Source organism: Mesoplodon bidens (genome assembly GCF_964165515.1).
Source record: "Mesoplodon bidens genome assembly, chromosome: 7".
Taxonomy (NCBI): Eukaryota; Metazoa; Chordata; class Mammalia; order Artiodactyla; family Ziphiidae; genus Mesoplodon; species Mesoplodon bidens.
The window spans coordinates 52278947-52302577 of record NC_138164.1 but is presented as its reverse complement, the minus strand read 5'-3'; the positions used below and the strand labels follow the sequence as shown (position 1 = coordinate 52302577).

General features: G+C 47.1%; 1 protein-coding gene across 4 annotated transcripts in view; it reads left to right on the top strand.

Annotated features, from left to right (window-relative positions):
* Positions 1-23631, top strand: part of MICAL2 (microtubule associated monooxygenase, calponin and LIM domain containing 2) — a 227673-nt gene that overhangs the window by 41816 nt on the left and 162226 nt on the right. For all 4 annotated transcript variants that reach the window (XM_081239973.1, XM_081239972.1, XM_081239970.1 and 1 more), the window contains one exon: positions 8705-9045. In XM_081239973.1, the coding sequence (XP_081096099.1) occupies positions 8782-9045 (264 nt within the window). In that variant the 5' untranslated portion in view covers positions 8705-8781. The remainder of the gene's footprint in view (positions 1-8704; positions 9046-23631) is intronic.

Sequence of the window (23631 nt, the reverse complement as noted above, 5' to 3'; positions counted from 1 at the left end):
GCTGGTTGCACTGTCTAGGGACTGTCAGAACACAGGAGTGTTCTCCCCAGGCAAGGGATGGTAGGTGCTGAAAGCTAAGAGCAGGGAGCCCCTACCCAACCTTCCCTGTGATGTTGAAGCAGATTTTACAGGTGCTGAGTGAGGGAGGGGCGGCATTGGTGGTGGTGGCCTGGGGAAGGCAGAATAAGAGATAAAAATTGGAATTTGGCAGGGCTGAGCTTCCAAAGGCTTCCTGGAGTCAAATAAGATTTGGAAGGAAGACTGAGAGAAGCCCAGATGACTTACAAAAAAAACAAAAACAAAAACCAAGAAATTATGCCATTGAGCCAAATAAAAAAAACAGCAGGATTCTTTCACTATTTTATTACATTTTAACTCAAAAGTATTTTAGATAATTTGCTTCATTGTTAATTAGGCCACAGATTCTGTACTCTGGCCTTGGACAGCCGCTACTGTAAGGTGGCGATGGTTTGTTTTTTTAATGCATTTTATTATTATTTTTTTATTGTGGGAAAATATGCATGACAAAATTTACTATTATGACCGTTTTTAAATGTTCGAATTCAGCGGCATTAAGTATATTCACATGGTTGTGCAACCATCACCACCATCTATCTCCAGAACTTTTTCATCATCCCAAATTGAAAATCTGTACCCATTAAACAATAACTCCCATTTCCCTCTTCCCCCAGCCCCTGGTAACCACCCTTCTACTTTCTGTCTCTATGAATTTGCTTATTCTAGGTATCTCTCCCATTAGTTTTGAGATAGGGTGGCCTCCTGGAAATTGGAATTTGGAGTTCACAGTACTCCCAGGCAGCCAGTGGGTCATGAAGGTGATTTAGGGCATATGCAGAATAGGCTGCTGAGTTTTTAGTGGTGAGATGGGCTTGGTGTGTGTGCTGAGATGTATGTTATTTTGTCAGGTCCTGGCCTATAACCAGGTAGGCAGGTGTCCTTGTGGGGTTGACTGGCAAGGGGTCTGTGGGCATAGCTGAGATCATGTCAGAGGTATTATCTTCCCCCTTCCCCAGCATGGCTCTTGGGAAAGGGGCCGGCCTCACTGGACTTGAAAGTCTGTGATCTAGCGAGCAGAGGTGTGGCAGAAATGTGGCCTTGGGGACCTCATCCCTCGAGTGTTGGAATGTAAGCCTGTTCATTAGATTAGCAGTGTCAGGGCTTCTTACAGGATGGCCCTTTCTTTTCTGGAGAAGAATGGCATTGCTAGTGTGGCTGGAGCCGTACAGGCCTGAGGAAGAGAAGATACATGAGACCAAGATAGTCTAGTCAGGGAGAGAAGACTCCGGGACTTGGAATGCGTATAGAGGAGGGAGTTATAAAAGCTGTGTGTGCTTCCAGTAGAACATCTGGAAATAAAGAAAAGTATAAAGCTAAACATAAATCATCTAAAATACCATCACACACACAACCACTGTTCACATTTGGCTTGTTTCCTTTCTCCTTTATTGATTTATTTATTGATTTATTTATTTTATTTATTTATTTTTTGCGGTATGTGGGCCTCTCACTGCTGTGGCCTCTCCCGTTACGGAGCACAGGCTCCGGATGCGCAGGCTCAACGGCCATGGCTCACGGGCCCAGCCGCTCCGCGGCACGCGGGATCCTCCCAGACCGGGGCACGAACCCGTGTCCCCTGCATCGGCAGGTGGACTCCCAACCACTGCGCCACCAGGGAAGCCCCCTTTCTCCTTTAGATATTACTCTAAGGAGTTGGAATCATATCGAGTACTTGAATTTGTATCCTGCTCTTTTCACCCTGATTTAGGGCATAAGCATTTTCCACAAGGATTAAATGTCTTTATAAGTATTATTTTAAAGGACTGCCTAATACTTTATTGTTTGGTTGCACCATAACTTATGAAGCCACACCCCGTTGTTGACGTTTGCAGGCTCTCGGAGCCTGAAAGAACTTCAGGGACTACAGAACTTAACCCATTTAATTGACACGGCGGCTTCAGAAAAAGCAGGTCGTATTATTTCCGTCTCCATGGCTCCTATCAATCAGTGACGAAGAGCATGGATTTTTTTTTTTTTTTTTTTTTTTTTTTTAAGAAGATGTTGGGGGTAGGAGTTTATTAATTAATTTATTTTTGCTGTGTTGGGTCTTTGTTTCTGTGCGAGGGCTTTCTCTAGTTGTGGCAAGTGGAAGCCACTCTTCATCGCGGTGCGCGGGGCTCTCACTATCTCAGCCTCTCTTGTTGCGGAGCACAGGCTCCAGACGCGCAGGCTCAGTAGATGTGGCTCACGGGCCCAGTTGCTCCGCAGCATGTGGGATCTTCCCAGACCAGGGCTCGAACCCGTGTCCCCTGCATTAGCAGGCAGACTCTCAACCACTGCGCCACCAGGGAAGCCCAAGAGCATGGATTTTGAAGTGAGATGGAACTGGGCTCATTTTACAGCATGTCCACTCGGTACCTTGGCATATGGAGGGGGTTGCTTGCCCCTCTGAATCTGCCTTCTCTTCAGTCAAATAAGGATGGTTGAATGAGATCATGGATGTAAAGGACCTGGGACAGGGTCTGGCACCCGTGAGCAGCTGAGCAGTGTGGTGTTGCTGTTCGGATGAGGCTCAGTCTCCTCATGCCCAGGCCTGAGTTCTGCCCACCTCAAAGGCTTTGCTTCTCCTAGAGGGTTCTTAAAGACAGGCTTAGCAGTACAAGCAGAGATGTGGGACACTGGCCAGAAATCATTATGGAAAAATTTTTAAATTTGTACGTGTGTGTTTGTGTACACACATGCATACAGGCATGCATATATGCAATACACACACACATATACATACATTTGTACACATACTCATATCCATGCATACATGTATGTGAACACACGCACACACACGTAGCAGCCACACATGGCAAATTTATACTTGCATAAGGAAAGTGAGATGAGCAAGTTCTGGAATTACCCCCTACCCCCAAAATCCTTGCTTCTTACAGAGTAGAAACAGAGAGAGAGAGAGAGAGAGAGAGAGAGAGAGAGAGAAACACCCTACCCCATAGACTTCTTGTGAGGACTCCATAGGATAATGTGAAAGAGCCTGGCTGCTGTGGGCCCCTGGTGATGTTGGCCTCCTTCCTGGCACTGTGACTGGTCAGCATATGGGTCTCTGACTCATGGGTTTGGGGTGGGGGGGTCAATCTCAGGTCATCCTGGGATCTGTTACTGTGAGTGATTCCACAAGGAAATGGACTGAGGTGAGGAAGTGGGAATGTGTGAGGTCATTTCAAGCCAGAGCAGTGGAGTCAAGTCACTATTAAAGAAGAGTGAGGGGAGGGCTGGGGATGGAAGAACAAGACCACATAGCCTTGGCCTCTCAGAGGAGGAGCAGCACAGAAGGCCAGGGCCTGCAGTGCCCCTGGAGTCTCTTTCCTGAGCTCCCCACCCTGGGCCAGTGTAGACAGAGGGCAGCGTCCAGGCCCTGCTGCAGGCTGGGCGCTTGGGTGGGCTTTCACGGCACGTCTCTTGGGTGCGTTTTCATTAGCCTTTCCAGTCGGGGCTCCAGATGGCATGTGTAAGTAGACTGCATGTGTGAGTTCAGCCTGCATGGAAGGGGCTTTGACTTCCTGTGGGTGATCTCAAGGGCTAAAACCAGGAGCAGGGAGGAGCTATTGGAGAGACAGCATTGACCTCCCTGGAGAGCAGCTAACAGGAAGCATCTCACCGAGGCTCTCTTCCAGCCAGAGGAGGCAAGGGTGGGGCAGGCTGCCCCAGGAAGTGGTGCGTGCTCCACTTGGGGAGTTGACCGAGGGAAGGCTGGGACCCCTGGCTGGAAGGAGATTCAAAGTGGCCCTTTCGGTCCCTTCCCAACGCTGGGAGTTGCCCCTTAAGGTTCAAGTTGGTGTCACATGCCCTGGTAGATGGAAAGCCAGGCCTCCCTGGGCCCGGTGAGAGGGTGATGTCTGCAGACATCACCTGTAACCCAGGTGTTCTGCCCATGCTGGGCTCTGCAGAGAGGCAGCGTGGGAGGCGTTTCCACTGCCTTGGCCCTGGCTGCCTCCTGCCTCATCTCAGATGTCAGATCCAGGTAGCCATGACCCAGGGTCTTCCGAGTGCGAGGCACAGAGCCGGGGGCTTTTAGTCTTTCCAACCACCTATGGGTGCACAGGGATGAAGACCCCTATATCACTGCCCTGGAAACTGGGCCCTGCCCCATGGCCCTTTGGGGAGGTTAACCTGGAAGATGGTAAATTTGAATGGGGGGCTTGGCAGTGGAAATGAGGAGAGGGTTTGGTTTTTAGATTGCATTTACCTTGAAACATGTCTGTGAACCTTCAAGGTTCATGCTGCTTTTTTTTGTTTTGTTTTGTTTTTTTTTGCCTCATGCTGCTTTGAGGGAAGGTTCTGCCCAGTGTCCCTCCCAGCCCTCCTTAAGTTTTTATACAACTCCGTTTTATCCACTGCCTGGTCACACTCTTTGATGCCATTTGGCAGGTGATGAGGCCCAGGAAAGGCAGAGGGTGGGAGTCCCACATGTGAGTGCATTGGCAGCTCTTGGGCCAAGGAGGTTCATCTCTCATTTTGAGAGCCACTAGGGCCTCTGCATAAACCTTGAACTTGTCTCCCAGTTGTCATGGGCTAAGAGCCCATTACCAGTGCTGGGATCGGAGGCCCTGGGTTCTAATTTGTTAACAGCCAGAGGCAGGGAAAGGGAATTGCTTTGTGACTCATAAAGTCACATAGGCAGAACCACAAATAAGAGACTCCAGTTGGCAAAGACCAAATTGCTTCAAGGCTATTCTTAGAAACTAAAGCATCACGTCTTGTTTCTTCCCAGAAAATGCAGAAAACTTTCATATTTCTGAGTAGTTGGTTTTATTTATATTTCATATAAAACTCCAAAAAGGCAACAGCTGGGTGGTGATTGACAAGGAAGTCTAACGAGAGCTATTACCCAGGATCCTCTGGTTTAACTAATCCTTGACCTTCTTCTTTTAGGGAAAGAGAGGGGTATCCAGCAAAATGCTGCACTCCAGTTTCTGGAAGCTGGGACTCAGACTCAGGGGAACCCTTCTAAATCAGCCTTTCTAGTTCACTCACAAAACTACCTTGTACCATGGATGTTTTCAGTTCATTACCCAAATTTCCTCATATGAGGTTCCCCACTTTTCATATGAGGAACTTAAAACTCGGAAGTGGAGTTGTCCAAGGCTACACAGTTAGGAAGTGGATTTGAAACCAGATCTTATGTATAGAAAGCCCATGGCCTCTAATTGTAAAGTATATATAATTGCTTGACCTGGGAAGCTAGTACCAGTGGTCATAATTACGTTCCTTCTTCTCTTCCTTTTGGTCTGATGACGTTTGAGCCATCTGACAAATAGTCTTGAGTGCTGGTCATCATGTAGTCACTAGGTGCTAAATACATTACCCACATGATTGAATTTATTCCTTACCCCCCTGTGACTTGAGTATTGGTATCCCCACTGATCAGATGAGAAGACAGGCTGAGATAGACTAGATAACATGCCGAGGGTCACCCGGCTCGCGAGTGCGTGAGACCAGACTCACACCCAGGTTTGCCAGACTCCGAATATCTGGACGCTTTTCTGTGAGGAGACCTACTCCGCATGGGTGTCAGAGTTATTTCTCAGGTCTCTGACTTCAATTGGAAAGCGGTTTTAAAGGTTGAGACTAAACCCTTTAGATGGCAGGGAGGCAGGGCTGAGCCTGGCACGGGCTGTGCGGGCAGTCCCAGGCAGGGCTTATCTTCTTCTGTCCAGCCGTCTCCCTCCACCTTCCCGTATCTCACTCTAGATAAGAGCTAGTTCCTGGAGCTCTCACACCCACCCAGGGCCCTCAGCACCACTTTGTCTCTTTCCCTTGGGGCCCTAAAATTAAGTTGTTCATTTTTCTTTTGTGGGAGGAGGGGAGGCGGTGGAGGGGTTGGGAGGAGTCAGGTTCTTCCAGTTTATAAATTATTCTCTGGGAGTCGGGTCTGGCTTGATAACTCAAAACAGTTTACCATTTTAGACAAGGCGGAGTTGGCGACTTGGAGAAATGATTTACAAAACTCTTTTTTCAAACTAGTGCCTCCCCAGCTTCAAATCTGCCCCAGGTGATGGCTTCAGCATACATCACATCACGCTGGTGCTCCTGGGGCCAGGCTCTGCCATCACTCAGGAATCTCTCACTCCACAGCAACTCTGCAAGCTCTCATACAAAAGAAGCAGCTGAGGCTCAGAGCTTACATGGCTTGTGTGAAGCCAGGTGGGCAGCGAGGGGCCAAGCTGAGCTTTGGACCCTGGTTTCAAGAGGCCCAAAGCCAGCCTGTGGTTTTTCTCTGCACCACCTGCCCATCGTCAGAAAGGACTGGAGGATTCCAGTGGAACTCAAGTAGCTTTGCAGTTGTCAGTCAGCTACTGCAGCCCTTGTTCAATCCCGGACATAGAAGTGGTTCCAAAGATAGATAAAGACAGAGGACGTTAATATGCTCTGAAAAGCGAACGAGTCTTGTTCTCTGTTTATGCTCTCTGGGTGGTGAGTCTTGCACATGGGGAAAGCTGAGACTTTCCCCATGTGCAAGAGGCAAAGTTTATGTGAGTGATGCCAACATGAGCACTGCAGACATTACAGGAGCCGACTGATCATGCTGCAGGGAATCCATGTCTTTTGGTGCCAGCTTTCCAAGTTGGTTGAATTTGTTGAGTTGAGGGGACTAGAGGACGGAGTCCCATCTGCAGAGTGGAGCTTGGCTGGGCCTGGAGCAGGGAATGTACTGTTCTCCCTTCGGCCGAGCCTGGTACCAGGCCCATTGGAAGCTCCTGGGGGAAGAGAGATGGGAGGGAAGGGTCCTACGCTGTAGCCCGTGCCGCTGTACTCATCAGTATTCGGCTGCCTGGAGAGCTTGTCGGCCCCCAGCAGGAGGCCCCTCACAGGTGGTGTCCAGCCAGGCCACGTAACATGCATTTGTGTGCTTTTCTTTCCCCTGCTCTCCCAGCTTCTTTTCTCATTGTGCTGGGCAGCCCCTCAGCTGCCTCCTTCTCCAGTCCACCCCGGCCATCTTCCCAAAGACTCGTCTCACCCCGCTGCTCTGTCTCCTGAGCCCCACAGCCCTCTGGAGAAGCCAGGCCCCCTCTACGGTCTGCCCCAGACACCCCACCACACCTGGTCACCAGTCCTGAACTCCCGACACCTTGAACTTGCTGTCATTCTGCAGCTGTGCTGGCTCTTTCCAGACTCATGCCTTCATATGGTCCATTCCCTGGTCTTCAAGTGAAAACCACCTTGTTCCTAAAATTGTATCGTTTTGGCATTTCCCTCTTGTGGCTCCTCTGGACTCTTCCAGGCTCTCTTTAACACCTTCTTTGGGCTTCCATATGCTGTGTTCATTTTTTACAAGCGCTGGCCTGGTTGTCTTGTAATCAACTATTTACGGGCCTGCCTTCCTCACTAGGCTCCGTCTCTGTATCCCCAACACCTATGGTGATGCGTGGCCCTTGCTAAGGCACCAGTAGTTATTGCTGAATGAATGAGTAACAAGATTAAGGAAGAAGATCAACACCATTCTCTGCTTTCAGTTTTATAAAGCCAGTCCACAATCCAAATGCACCCACAATGGCATTTCGGTCTGGAGAGTGGGAAGCTGCCCAGCCTGAGGGCTTTGTCTCTGTTTGCTGACCTCCCCCTGCCAGGCCTTTGTCTGGGGGAGCTTGGTATGCGTTTACAGACCCCCTCAAGCCCTCCTGACAGCTGGGCCAGCCCCAGCTCCTTCACACTTATCTTCTTGCACTAGCTTTGGATTCTGGAAAAGTAGCTAGTGCTTTGGAAAATCAGCTCTAATTTATTTTTGTTCCTTTGAAACTTAAATGACTTTCCTAAGAAAATGCCTGAGGTTAGAGTGGTGCAGAGAAGAAAGGCCGATGGCCAAAACCCAGGCAAGCTATTTTTGTGACGTGAATGAACCTCCATCGTGTTTTTCCTTCCTTCAGCCTAAGCACTTGTTCCAAATAGCTCCCAGCTTGGGCTTACAAAGCACAGGCTCCTTTTGTGCGTCAGGAGGAGACCCACGTGTCTCTCTCTCTCTCCTTCTGTATGTCTGACTGAGGTGGATGCTGTGCTTCTAGCAGATACTAGGAATGGAGAGAAATTTTGAGAAGTTGCCGTTTGCTGTCTGTAGAAGGGAAAGACCCGCCTTCTGGTAACTAACGAAGGAAGACTTAAAAGTGTGGTGTCTAAGGATAGGTGGGATGGTGGTCATGAAATCTAGGGAGGCATGTGCTTTGGTTTTTGGGGGCTGTGCACTCATGTCATGTGATTAGGTGACGTTAACATTAGTCAACCAATTTATGGCACCAAGAATGGTAGGTTTCCAACAGTGCTAAATCTAGGGTGCCTTTCTGGGTTTTGTTTGTTTTCCTTTTGCTAGTTACTACTTCCAGAACCAGTGCTCATAGCAAGAATGACCAGGTAGTATTGACATCAGCCAGGATATATCTTTGGCAATGTGTAGTTCTTTTCAGCCAGCCAGGGGAGTGGAGTGCTGGGGAGAGAGATTTCCTGCAAGGCAGCATTGCCAGGTTAGAAGGTATGATTATACCTCTCCTATGGATTATGTGTGTTTAGTATTAAGTGTTATGTTTAGTATGTTAGTGTCTTAAAGGAATCATATTTTTACCTCTCCGCACCTTCTCCCCACTCTACCCTCATCCACGAAGCTCACCCCTGCCTCTGCCTACCTTTGCAGGTGTGACGTTTCTCCAGGTACTTCATGGTGTTCTCCTCCATCCTCTCCACACCACTGCTCTACGTGGCTCCTGAAACATGGGGGAAAACGAGGACGAGAAGCAGGCCCAGGCCGGGCAGGTTTTCGAGAACTTTGTCCAGGCTTCCACGTGCAAAGGCACCCTCCAGGCCTTCAACATCCTCACACGGCACCTGGACCTAGACCCTCTGGACCACAGAAACTTTTATTCCAAGCTCAAGTCCAAGGTGACCACCTGGAAGGCCAAGGCCCTGTGGTACAAACTGGACAAGCGTGGGTCCCACAAAGAGTATAAGCGAGGGAAGTCTTGTATGAACACCAAGGTAAGGGAAACTCCAGCACGGACGCTTCTTACCCTGTGGGCCATGTGGGTTGGCTTGTTGGGAGGTTAGGAAACTGTTGCCATTTTGCCAGTGTAAGGTTCTTAGTGGGTGTGGATGTGTTTTATTGTTTGGCTCAGCTGAAGGTTGCCTTTGTCTGTATGTGAACAGCTTATCCTGGTTGGGGGCTTCTATCTTATCGTGGTGGCCTCAGCAGCTCTTCTTGTGTCCTTCCCAGGGCGGAGAAAATGAAGGCGTGCTTGATGTTACCCTGTTTCTACTGTCACTACCACCACTACTTCTTCTAGTAGCTACTGTTTACCAGGTAGCTTCTTTGGGCCAGGCACATTCTGTATGTGGTCTTGTTGAACAGCACAGTAGTCCTTTGGATCGTTTAAGAGATATGAAATCTGAGAAGTCAGTTACCTTGCCCAAAGTTATGTAATAAGAAGGCAACCTTGATCTCTCTGATTCTAGGGCTTAGGACCTAAATTCCCTAGAGAGGCATAATTAGAGTTGTGTTGCCCTGGGAGCAAACATTTTAGAAAGATCCCTGACTTTAGTTGGCTAAGAAATAGGTCTTTGGTCTCTACTGTCTTTTCCTCCCTCTCTCTCTCTTCCTCTTCACATCTCCGCATTCTCCACCTCCCCATCCCCTTCCTCTGCTCAGGATCCCACTCACAGCTAACCCTCCACAAGCTGGTCACTTTCCCCATTGAGTGGCCGTAGGCGACATCGGTGAACCTGGGGCTGCCCAGCGCATCACATCTCTGATAGCTCTGCATCACCCATCCCCAAATGGGCAGCCAGAAGTCAAGACTTCCCTGGGGGCTGTCATCCCTGGGCACTGTTCCAGGCTGTATGTTTAGGTTAAAAGCGAGTGAGCTGTATTTAGACCTCACAGGAGGTAGCTCAGCCAGAGCCCTTGGAATTCTAGTCAGTGCCAATCCTAGACAAGAGGATTGAACTCTCCATAGAGATCAGGACTGTTGTGTTTTTGTTTTGGTGATGTGGAGCCGTTGAGTCCACCGTGGGATACGCTGCTTTCCCTTGCCCCGGGGGAGACAGCTGCCAGGCTCCTCTGAGCCTGGGACGCACAGACCGTTTGGAGCACAGGCAAACATTCCATCAGGCTGAAGCAGCCCAATCGCCTCAGCCCAGAGCATATTAGCCATCCAGGAAGGGCCTGCCCATAACTTGCCAAGCTTCGGCCTTACGCAGAGGAGAGGGAAGCGTTAAAGAAAAAAGGGGGGTGGGAGGTGGGGCCAGTATCCTAAGTGCCACCTCTGCCCAGTACCTCCTTTCCTAGTTGTTGTAACTTCATGGTTCATGGTTCACTGGGCAGCTCTTCAGAGTTCCAGGAGAGGGAAGCTTTTAACTTTCAAAGCTTCACCCTTTTCAGTAATTGTATATGGTGGTTTTCTTTTAAAATGACCCATAGAAGTCAGGCGGCTAGGGTGCAATATATTTTCTCAAGGAAGATTTTCAGAGCTCTTATTGTATCAGAAAATGCATTGCCCCATACACCCAACAGTTCCTAGCTGCTGAGGGACTCTGTTGGTGATCTGAAGACAGACCTTCAGAGGGAGTCGGCCAGCAGAGGGATGGAATGGAGGGTTGACCACCATGAAGATGTCCTTTCAAAAATCACTAACCGGTTGCCTGGTCTGTATGGCCAGCCCCTATTTTATAAGCTTTGATGGCTTGAAGTAGAAGAGTCCTTACATCCTGTGGTTGGCAGGTCATCACTGATGCCTAAGATATAAAGGAAAAGGACTGTCTTTAGTTAGTGATGCTGGGTAAGAGTGGTTCTTGCTCAGGAATTTATACACCTTTCTCAGGAGGAGGAACAAAGACATTTGAAATGTGGTCACCCATCCCATAAAAACTACTTGGATCCTAAAGTGTCGAAGATACAGTTGAAAATGCACTCTACGGATGGTTGTGACTGTGTTAGGCTACTTTATCCCCATGTTTCAGAAACTCAAGCTAACCTAAACAAAACAGGGAAATGAGGGAAGTGATTAACTCGTATAAACAGGAAGGTCCAGACACTCACCGTCTTTCCCATCCTCTCCTTCCATCTCTCTTAGATGTTTTGCTCGTTTTGGCTTCATTCTTCCCTCCTGCAAACAGATTTTCTTCCTGATGCTAGCCTCTCGTTCATATCTTTGTAGCCCTGTGACCCAAAAGCCCAGAATCTTTCTCTTCCTGCTCGGTATGGAAAAAAATCTCAGGGAAGGATTTCAACTGGCTCACCTCTGGGCCAGTTATTGTGGCCAAAGCCAGAGGAGCTGACCACTGTCTTTGGCAGCCCTTTTAAACATCACATGATTGACATGAGGGAGGAACAGGTCCCCAGGGATGTGGAGGTGGGAGATAGACAAACAGCAGGTATCCTCTACCTGATGAGTGACTGCTTGTTTGCTTTCTGGTTATGGAACAGGCCTCGCCATGTTGGAGTCACGTGGTTGGGTAGTGCTCACTCTGAGAGCCTGGCGCTCCTGGTTGTGAGTCAAGCAAAACAGACCATGGTCCTCCCTCTTTTCCGACATGAACAGACGCTGTCCTGCTCACGCACCTCGCTTAGGTTTATCCTTTGGTGTACTAGTTTACGTCATCAAGCATTAGCCAAACAAGAAGTGCTGGGCGTTACTGTGCACGTGGTTCATCATTAACGCCAAGCCGTGTAACACAGGCGTGTCAGATACCAGGCCTATAGCCAAGCTTCTGCTTACCCACAGGTAGAATGGGAGTGAATGAAATGCAGCCAGAACTCCCACCTTTGCACCGATGTGGATGCATCTCGGCACCATCTGGAGTGGACGTGGGCCTCAGCTATTCACAAACATTAATCCGCCCCTTCCAGGTGCTATGAGCCGTGTCTGTTCCCTCATGCCAGCAGGACTGTGTGTGTGTGTGTGTGTGTGTGTGTGTGTGTGTGTGTGTTAGTGGTGATGGCAGGGGGAGATTGGTGACCAGGATCTATTTGGAGAAGATGACCTCTGGTACAGGTGCCAGGGGACAGGGAGGAGGACCTACAGGTCCCTAGAGCAGTGGTCTAGGTATAATCTAACTTGAGATCAGTGTTCATTATTGATTATTATTTATGAGGGTTTTGCCAGGCACTTAATAATTCTTTCCCTGGGTGTGATCTGTTTGGATAAGGAAGGAGTGAACCAACGAGCAAGCCAAAGAAATTCTTGCAGGACTGATATTGGCTCTGAATTAGGGTAGTACCCGGATCAAATGCCACATCCAATTGTGTCATGTTCCTGGGGAAAACAGCCTTGAAGAAAATGCAATACATAATTTGGCCTGGGAATTACCATCGTCACAAAGTCATGGAGCCTACTCATTTATTTTATATGTACCTTTAATGCTAGGAGGAACTTGAAACAATGTTGTGTACAATCTCTGCATTTGACAGATGACAGCCAGGGGGCCCAGGAACCTGAAGCTATTTGGTTGAAGCTAGCGGGAAGCATTGCCAAGATTCGGATTCTGTTTATTGGTTTCCTCATACAGTGTTTCGTTCATTCATTCATTAGGTATTTCCAATACCCTAATACCTTAGTAGGTATTTGACAGAGGAAATGGTTTGAAAGATTAATAAGAAGTGTTTCTCACCTGAGCTTTCTATAGAGAGGACAGAAGTGTCATCATTTCTGTATTTATTCACTTAATCATTTATGAGGTGAATAATTATTGAGCAGCTACTATGTGACAGGCACTTGTCTAGGCACAAGATAGCCACTTAATAGCTCTGCGGCCTTGGGCAAGTTACCGAAATCCCTGATCCTCAGAAGACATCTCTGTAAAATGAGGATAATAATGGTACTTCCTTCATGGAGTTACTGTGAGGATTAAATAAGGTAATCTTTGTCAGGTGTTCAGAATGCTGCCTAGTACATAATAAGCGATCAGTACATGTTTAGCCATTATTATCATTAATATCCTAAGTGCTATGAGAGAGTTGTATACACTGTTCTGCAGGAGTACAGAAGAGCGACTGGGGTAGTCTGGGAATGCTTCCTGCAAGAGGAGGTGTGATTTGGGGCTTGACAGACGAGTAGGAGTTTGCCTTGCTTTACTGAAGGAACAGCTAGAGGGAACATAAGGCAGAGAAACATATTCTGGTAAGAGTACATTACTCATGGAATGGGAATGAAGGTACCTGTGGAGAGAGGGAAGCGGGGAGAGCATGAGAGCCAGAGAGAACAGAATGGATGGATGGCAGGAGACCAGAAAGGCCTCCTGGGGCCAGACTGTGAAGAGAGGGTCCCTCGGTCAAACAGAGGACCTGGAGGGTCATTGAGGATGAGCCCCCGATTCTCAATCCAGGGTTCTTTCTCCCACCCTCCAGGGGGTGGCTCAGTAATCACAGGTAACCAGTTCAGACCAGAAGGCATTTGTACATCATTGCCATAAAAACCTGCTTGCAGGAAATGACTCATGGGCTCCTGTCACCAGCAGCTTTGGGGCCAGCCTATATAATGAAAACTCTTGCGTTATCCTGTGAGAAGGAAATGTCTCTGTATTGTGAACATCCAGCAGGGTCACACCACACCTTTTGTACTTGAATGTGACCTTTGCCTGTCTTTGTGTCTGCACTGGCTCCCCAGTGCTGGGTAACCCAGGCGCCGGTAATGCTTGCAGCCAACTCATTATGTGGTTCCTGAGCTTCATGAGCAGAGCACAGCAGGAGCAAGGAGGGAGGGGTGAAGCTGGGAGGGAAGGCCGCTATCTCCCAGCCTAGATAAACCTATCTGACATTCCCTACCTCTGAAGTCACCCACCAGGGCCCTCAAAGCCAGGCTGTGCTACACTGGCTGGGAAATGTCTAGCACCGCTTTGCCTAATACGGACAGTTGCAGGCATAACCGACAGAGTAGAGGATGGTCCCTGTGGTGTGACCTTCTGTACTAGTTGAACAAAAAGCTGCCATAGGACTTCCCTGGTGGCGCAGTGGTTAAGAATCCGCCTGCCGGTGGAGGGGACATGGGTTCGAGCCCTGATCAGGGAAGATCCCACATACCATGGAGCAACTAAGCCCATGCGCCACAACTTCTGAGCCGGTGCTCTAGAGCCCATGAGCCGCAACTACTGAAGCCCACATGCCTAGAGCCGGTGCTCAGCAACAAGAGAAGCCACCTCAATGAGATGCCCGTGCATCGCAACGAAGAGTAGCCCCTGCTCACTGCAACTAGAGAAAGCCCACGCACAGCAACAAAGACTCAATGCAGCCAAAAATAAATAAATTAAATAAATAAATTTAAAAAAAAAAAGCTGCCATAAACTCTGGATCTGTCTGCTTACCTGACAGTGGACTTGGGCGCTGTTACACTAGGCACATCTGCAAGCCTAGATTACCAATTGGGTTGTGTGAATCACTACACTTGTCACCACAGCTCCACACCAAGTGTGTGGGGTTTGTTTGCGTGAGTGCGTGCATTGAACATGCCATGTGAGCTTGAAGAAATACATTCCCAACAATATTAAACCGAGATGAAAAAATTCTTTTTTGGCTGTCTTCATAGGACATGGTTAATCTGGGTTCACTGTGGTTCATTTTACAAGTACATTTATAAATAAAGACTTCTTTGTCTTTTTAAGAACAAACTAATTTGTTGTCTTTAATTAAAAAAGAAATGCATGCTCATGATAAAAAACAATAATTCAAGCAGGAGAAGAAAATATACTGTGAAAGGAAGTGCCTTTCCCCAGGCCACCAAGTTTCCTCCCTAGAGGCATCCACTGTACCATTTCCTGTGCACCCTTTCTGAAAGTCTTTACACGTGTGTGCATGCATGTGTGTGCATATGTGCATGCAAGCATATGAATGTGTGCATCCCCCTTTCTCTTATTTAATGGGAAAATTTTTTATGTATTTGTTGTACACCTTTTTTTTACTCAAAAATATGTCTTGGATCTTGTTTTATATCAGTACGTGGGGAATCTAACCCTTTTATTATTTTCATGGCTTTTTAAGGCTTGATATTTTATGGTTCCATCACAATTTATTTAACTGCTTAGGTTGTTTCCAGTCTATTGCTGTCTTAAACAGTACTGCAGTACACTTCCTCATACACACTTTGTATGCACATGAAAACATGTCTACGGGATAGATTGTGAAAATTTCGAAGTCCAAGGGTGTGTGCATTGCATTGAAATGTTATAGGCATTGTCAAGTTCTCGTTCGTGGAGGTTCTTGCAGTAGACACTCCCCAAAATAGTGCAGGAGAGTGATAAGAAGAGCCCTAGGATGTTGCCTTCTTGGATTTCCTTAGCTTAGCTTAGTGGGCATTGGGATGGACACCTCCGAGTCCTGGAGTCTGGGCTGGGTGGCCTTGAATGGGGCCACGGAGTAAAGAGCAGTTTGGTAGCAATATGGTAGGGACCGCTGCCGCCCCTGTAATAATCACAATCACAACTATTTCATTAGTGTTACTGCATAACATTTGCATAGTGCTTTATAGTTTCACATATGTGACTTCATTAAGAAGTTTGCTTTCTCTGTAAAAGGTGAATGCTCTTTAAAAGAAGAGCAAATACAAGTGTATGCTTTCCTCTTCAAAACTTCATCTAATAGTGGGAGCTTTTAGAGCCCTGGCCCACGGAGGATCTGTACTCTTTGTGCTGAACAGGGGTACCTTCCTGACCTAGCTAACTTGTTCTCTTTGTGATTCAATTTAAACTAGTATCACCTCCTCCAGGGAGCCTGCCCTGACAGCCTTTCTACATCCCCTTTCTCTTATTTCATCCCCAGTTGGGTTTGGTGCCCCCATGGGCTCCCAGACTCTGGTCCTACCACTACCTTGCTGATCCGTGTCCCTCATTTACTGCTTTTTTGGCCACTTTCCCACTCATCGTGAACTCCCTGAGGACAAGGACCATGTCTGGCTCACCTTTGGGTCTGAAGCACCCAGCACAGGGCTTGACACAGGGAGGGTGCTCAGGGACTAAATGAATGAACTGTGTAGCTCAAGAGGCTTCTTTCTGGAGCAGTACAAATAGCATACTATCAACATATGTAGTTCTTTCTGGAGCTGTACTGGGTGAGTCCTGGTATTCCCAAGCCCTGATAGTGGGTTTACAGAAGCCGGGACCAGCCAGCCCCTTATTTCCTTATTCAAACGTCTGTGCAGATTTGCATCTGACCATTGCTTGTGAGCATCCTCTTCCTGTGGTGTGGGACGAGGACAACAGCCTTGTCTGCACCTTGACTAGCATCTGGCTGTTCATGGAGCTTTCAAGGGGGACAGGGAAACTGGGCCTGTAGTCCTGTGAGGCTGAAGGGCTGGGCCTCCTTTTTCTTGGCGAAAAAAGAAAAACCTCTCACAGTTCCTGGCCCACCCAGGATTGCAGAAGGCCTTAGGGAATCTCTGGCCAGGACTATGCAAATTAATGTGTACCACTGGGCAGGGCAAGAGGAAACCATGAAGCAGTTTCATGCTCTGCTTCCCAGACTGGAAGGTCTCTTGGCTTCCCTCCTTCCTGCTCATTGGAGGCTCTTGCTGGGCTTTGCTTTTTTTTTTCATAATAAAAAATATCTTGGGGGCTTCCCTGGTGGCGCAGTGGTTGAGAGTCCGCCTGCCGATGCAGGGGACACGGGTTCGTGTCCCGGTCTGGGAGGATCCCATGTGCCGCGGAGCGGCTGGGCCCGTGAGCCATGGCCGTTGAGCCTGTGCGTCCGGAGCCTGTGCTCCGCAGCGGGAGAGGCCACAACAGTGAGAGGCCCACATACCGCAAAAAAAAAAAAAAAAAAAAAAAAAAAAAAAAAAATATCTTGGACATTAGTATATTCCATGGCAGGGGATTTTTCCACTTAGTGTGAATATATCTATCTCCTATCAACCAGGTGGGGTACCAGGCTGAGTTTGGCCTTCCTGCCACAAGGAAGCTCCTGGGCAATTCACTGGGCCCAGCACTTAGTTTGTTCTCCCCTCTGAATCAGAAAGGATTGCACCCAGCTGCAGGTAACTGAAAACTCAACTGCAGAGACTTAAACAAATAAGGGCTTATTTTTTAAACAGATGTCAGGAGAAAGGTGGTGACTGGAAATTCAATGGCCATGTTCTCTGTGATTCTCTGGGCCAGTGCTGTCCAATAGAAATATAAGGTGAGCTACATATGTAATTAAAAATTTTCTAGTACCCACATTTTAAAAAGTACAAAGAAATGGTGAAATTGATTTTAATGATATTTTTCTTTTAACATAATATATCCACAATATTATTATTTCAGCATGTAGTCAATATATAAAATTATTACTGAGCTATTTTACAGTCTTCTTTTTTTGGTATTAAGTCTCTGAAATTCTGTGTGTTTAACAGCTCAGCTCAATTCAGATTAGCCACATTTGAAATCCTCAGTAGCCTCATGTGACTAATGACTGTTGAATTGGATAGTGCAGCTCTAGGCTTTTCCTCATACTTGTCACCTTGTAGTCACAAGATGGCTGCTGCAGCTCCAGCCATCATGTCTGGTTTTGAGGCAGGAAGAAGGTAGAAGGGGCTGCTTAAGCTACATACATTGCTTTATCGCATACACAAAAGTGTTTCCAGAAACCCCATTAAAATATAAACTCCTTGGGGGCAGGAGTTTTTGTCTTTATAGTCTCTGCTGATTTTCCAGCCCCTAGAATAGTAACTAACTAACGAATAGGACATATTTGTCACGGGTTGAGTTCTTCAGAAGCAGATGCTTAGAAGGTGTTTGGGGTGCAGTATGTTCATTAGTAATCAATACCTGTGAAGGGAATGGGGGAGGGAAGCAGGAATGGGCAGAAGAAGTCAAACTGTGTACAAGAGAACCAGATGCCTGTGGGTTCAAGCAGCTGAGTCTTTTCCTGCTTGGCCTTTTAGCCAGTGAGTTTTGCAAGAGACAGGGGTGGGAGGCCACACAGACCTCAGTTGATATAGGATGATCAGCTATGAGCTACCAGCTCTCTCTATAACATGTTTAACATATACACCAATGCAAATAGTGTATTGTAGAACATGTATAGTTATAGATAGTGTGTTATAGAACATGTATAGTTATAGACGTGTATATTTAAGGGGAGTAAGTTGTAAATTTAATAGTATATACACGAATTCTTTTATGTATTATATATTAAATTATATTACATAAAAAACTGTTTACCTTAAGCTTCTATGCAGCTTCTTGGGAAGAAAACCCGAACGTGTTTTAACTTCAGAGCCTTCAGCTGTATGGAACGTATTTCACTGCCACCTGGCGTATCCCACACCTCCTCTTATGCGTCGTGGTCTTAAGAGATGTAGGGTAGCGAGCTATCACCAAAGGTTCATCAATGGGAATTCAGCAGTGGGAAGATTTTTATTCTCAGATCCTTTCTTCAGAGAGAGCTGTCTAAATCTAAGGAACATACCTGGGAAAATTCTTTTATGTCCAAATCTGCAGAAGTCCAGGGAAGTTCCTTTACCCCTTCTAGTTAGCATGCCGATGTTTACCATGCAGCTGTGCGTTGTTCTCTCTGCTTTAAGAAAGCGATCTTTTCCATTTTCTCCCTCTCTCTCCCTCTCTCTTTTTCTCTCTCTCTGCCTCTGTCTCTGTTTCTCTCTTTGGTATTCCTAATGTTTCCCTTTTTTTTACTGTGGTAAAATATGTATGACATAAAATTTGCCATTTTAACCATTTTAAAGTATGTAAATCAGTGGCATTAATTACATTCTCAATGTTATACAACCATCACCATTTTCTATTTCCAAAATTTTTCACTGCCCCAGATAGAACCTCTGTACCCAAAACAATAACTCTGCAGTCCCCGCCCCCTTCTCCCTAGCCCCTGGTAATCTCTGATCTAGTTTCTGTCTCTATAAATTTTCCTATTCTAGATATTTCATGTAAGTGGGATCATATAACATTTGTCTTTTTGTATCTGGTTTATTTCACTTAGCATAATGTTTTCAAGGTTCATCCAAGTGGTAGCAAGTATCAGAACTTTATTCCTTTCTTTTTTCCAATTTTAGTATTATGTTTTATTTAACTCAATTTATCAAAAATATTTTGACATGTAATCACTATAAAAGTTATTAATAGGATATTTTATATTTTTGTACTAAGACTTCGAAATCTGGTGTATATTTACCCTGTTAGTACATCTCAATTTGGATGCTAAGTTTTCATTTCAGAAATACTTAATCTGTATTTAGATTTCATAATATTTACAGTTAAAAAAGTAGATTTACATGTCCAACTTATTTCAGTCATACTTAGTTTTCCACTAACTGAATTGAGTCTGGGTTTATTTTTTAATTGTGGTACAATAGATAACATTAAATTTACCATTTTAAGCATTTTTCAGTATGCAGTTCAGTGTACATTTACACTGTTGTGCAGCCAACATACTATCCACCTCCCAGACTTTTTTCATCATCCAAACTGAAACTCTACCCATTAAACAATAATTTCCTACTCTCCCCTCCCCCCAGCCCCTGGCAAGCACCATTCTACTTTCTGTCTCTGTGAATTTGGCTACTCTAGGTACCTTATATAAGTGGAATCATACATATTTGTCCTTTTGTGACTGGTTTATTTGACTTAGCATAATATCGTCAAGGTTCATCCATGTTGTAGCATGTGTCAGAATTTCCTTCCTTTTCAAGGCTGAATAATATTTTGCTGTATGTACATACCACATTTTGTTTATCCATTCATCCCTCTCTGGATACCTGGGTTGTTTCCTCCTTTTGGCTATTGTGAATAATGCTGCCATGAACCTTGGTATACAGTATCAGCTCAAGTTCCTGTTTTCAGTTCTTAGGGGCATATACCTAAGAGTGGAATTGCTAAGTTATATGGTAATTCTGTGTTTAACTTTTTGAGGAACCACCAAACTGTTTCCACTTACTCTTATTTTTAAAATTGCCATCTCTGAGTTAAATTGTTCACAGTTATTAATTCATTCAAAAAATCATTTGGAATGTCTACTACATGCCAGGCACCAGGGATACAGCAGTAAAGAGAGCAGATAAAATTCCTCCCTTCTTGGAGTTTACATTCTTAGTGAGAGACGACAAATAAACATACGTGGCCTGAGTGTGCATACCTCTGTGTGTGTGTGTGTGTGTGTGTGTTTGTGTGTGTTGGTGGTAAACTGCTAGGGAGAAAAAACAAGGTGAGGGCAATGTGGGTGCCCCGACCAGAGGTGGGTTACTGTTTTATATCGGATGCCCTAGAAGGGCTTCTGTGAGACGGTGACATTTGAGCAGAGACCTTAAGGAAGTGAGGCATGAGCATGTGGCTCTTAGAGGGAAGAGAATTCTCGGCAAAGGGAACAGCAACAGGCGTAGAGATGCTGACAAGCAAACCTGCTCAGTATTTTCTCCAAATAGCAAGGAGACCCATGCAACTAGAAAGAGCCAGGCCGGGGTGGTAAGACACGGGTCCAGGAAGGGAATGGATCCAGATTGCATGGGCCTTGGAACAACTGGAAAAACTTTGTCTTTTACTCTGAATGAGATGTAGGGCTACTGGAGGTGGTTGAGCAGAGTCACATGATCTGACTTCCTCACGGAAGGACTTGCAAAACCTTGGAGATGAAGAGTGGAAAGGTATACTAGAGTCTCTCCCTCTGTGAATAACAGTTCTCTCAGGCCTAAGGAATTTATTGCATCCTCTGCTCATCCTGTCTTAGAAGAGCTGCTTGCTTCTTCACCACAGGCCAGCAGCTTAGGGACAGGCTGAGACCAGCCTTGCTGCCCAGGCAGGGTTATTCCCATTGAAAGTCTTCCTGGAAGGGAAAAAGTCCTCCCGAATATCCGCAGCACCTAACACTATGCAAGAAGGAGTAGATCCCTTCATTTACTCTTTTCTCACTGATTTAGCGACTGCTATCCAAGTGCCAGTCCTCTGGGCACCGGAGGAGGATGACAGCAGAGAAGGCCCCTGCACTCGTGGAGCTTTCCATCTGGTCCAGGGAGAATAGAAACAGACAAAGATAATTTTATCATGTCATCAGGTCAGGTCATAAATAGGGTATCAGGTCATAAATAGGGTATTATGATAGAAAGAACCAGGGGAGGGGAGTTGATTCTAGACAGAGTGGCTGGGAGGTGACATTTAAGCTGAGATCTCTGAGTAAGAAGCAGCCAGCTGGTAAAGAGCATGTTCAAGCAAGGACAGCAAGTGCAAAGGCCCTGAGGTGAGAAAGCTCTCGGCCAGCTGGAAGAGGCAGCAAGGCAGCCAAGAGGGGCCTGGAGGGGAGTGAGCAGGGGGGACCATGGTAGGAGGTGAGGTTGGGGGTGGGGAGACAGGAGGCAGATCACTGAAAGGCCTTTCATGTAGTCCATTCTAACAAGTTTAGGTTTTATTCTCTCTTTGAATACCAGCTCCACTGCTTGCTAAGTAGTATGACCTTGCCTCTTGGAGCCTCTGTTTGTTCATCTGTGAAATGGGAATAATAGTTATAGGGCTGGAATGAAGGTTATACGCCAAATGCACATAAAGCATTTAAAGTGCCTGGTAGCTGTTAATTACCTCCTCTCCTTCTTGAAGCTCTCCTATTGGATTTGTGACACAACTTTTTGGACACATTTTTTAAGGTCATCTTCATGCTCTTTCTCCTTTTTCGCTATACATACTCAGTGTCCTCCAAGACTTGTCTTTGACTCCTTTTGCTTCTGCTGGGTGTGCTTTCTGGGGGAAATCTCAGCTACACTCAGCTGTCACCGCTCCCCCTGGCCATGAAGACGACTCTCTACTTTTGTATCTGTGGCCCTTACCTGTCTCTTGAGCCCCATGACCCCACTTAGTTCCCTTAAGACATCTTCAGGATGCCTGTTGGACACCTTTAAACCACATTCACCATCTTCTTTCTGAAAGCTGCTTCTCTTCCTCTGTTTCTCTAAATCCTGAAAGCTCAAAATCCGACAAACATCGTGGACTCCCATCTGCTTTCTTCCCCCAGTTGCTGCACCTTCCTTTGCAATTTTATTCATATCCATCCCCTTCTCTCCATTGCCACTGCCTGCACTTCGGTAGAGGCAGCAATCTCTTACCCAGGTGATGGCAGAACACAGCTCTGAAGTTTCTTTTGCCTTTTCCTCCCATCCAGTTCAGCTGCTGACGCCCACAGAGTTGTCCTTCCGAAGCACAGATCTGACTGTGGTTCTTTGCTCACATTCATGGCTCCCCAGTGCCTTGCATTGCAGTTCCTCCTCCAGGCTGGCCTGGTGTTCTGTCTGATCCAACCCATCTCCTACCTTGGGTTCCAGACCTCCCTTCTCACATGCCCCATGCTGGCCACACTCCCTCCTTGCTCTCAGCCTCCTGTGCACCCTGCCTCTGGCCAGCCTTCCACCACTGCAGTCCAGCCACAGAGCACCCCCTTCTCAGAGGCCTCGGCCTCTGCGGCTCCGGCAACTTCCACCTCCCACCTTCAGCTCGGCGACCCATCCCCAGGGTCACAGCTCGGAGTCTGCCACCACCTGGGACTGCTCCACCTAAATCCTCCCTTGAAATGCTCCTCTCTAACCACAGCTCTGAACTGCTGCTTCTCTCGCTGTGTCCCTCTCACAAAACCTGTTGCCAACCCAGGTTTCCATCCTCAGTCAACTCCCTTTTCTGTCCATCTGTCAGCCTAGCCTCCCCTGGCCTTCACTTTCTTGCCCATCCTGGCACCTGTGTTCTGTCTTTGTAGCCGTGTTCAGCAGCTTCTCAAAGGCCCGACTTCAGGTCAGCCCGGCCTTAGGAGATCTGACATTCACTCTGCTCCCATCCTCAAGGCTGCCGGACTCCGCTAAAATAGCAGAGCCCGAGACGGGAGGGTCTCGGTACCACGTTGTGAGAACTCAGTGCTGAACATCTTAGTGCTGTCGGGACAGCCTTTTAAGAAAGTCTAGGGCTTCCCTGGAGGCGCAGTGGTTGAGAGTCCGCCTGCCGATGCAGGGGACATGGGTTCGTGCCCCGGTCTGGGAAGATCCCACGTGCCGCGGAGTGGCTGGGCCCGTGAGCCATGGCCGCTGAGCCTGCGCGTCCGGAGCCTGTGCTCTGCAACGGGAGAGGCCACAACAGTGAGAGGCCCGCATAACGCCAAAAAAAAAAAAAAAAAAAAAAAGAAAGTCTAGCCAGTTTTCTGTCTAAGTTGTCCCCAGCCTTTATCTCCCTCTCTACCTTTCAGCCCCTTCCCTTGAAGCATCTGTCCTACTTCTCAGGAGAACCACTGTCATCAGCTCTGTTTCTTCTTTCCTTCTTCTCAACCAAATTCATGAGCAAGATAATCTCTGTACTCCTTGCTCCCTGGCTTCACCTCCCTCTCACTGCCAACCCACTGTGGCTTCATTCCACTGTGCCAGTAGAAATGCTTTTTTCGGGATCACAGGGGCCTAAGAGTTAGCCAAGACTATGGTTGCTTTTGTATCCTCGTCTACTTGACCTCTTTCAGACACTGGACATGGTAGATCACTATCTCCGTGAAACTCTTCTCCTTAGAGAGGCGCCTAGGTGTAGCCCATGACCCCTGGTCCTTGAGGGAGGGGAGAATGTAGGTTATGTTCCTTTGCAAGGAATTGTAAACCTGAGTATTAACAGGTCCAAACTCTGCCTGTTTTTTCATATTTTCTT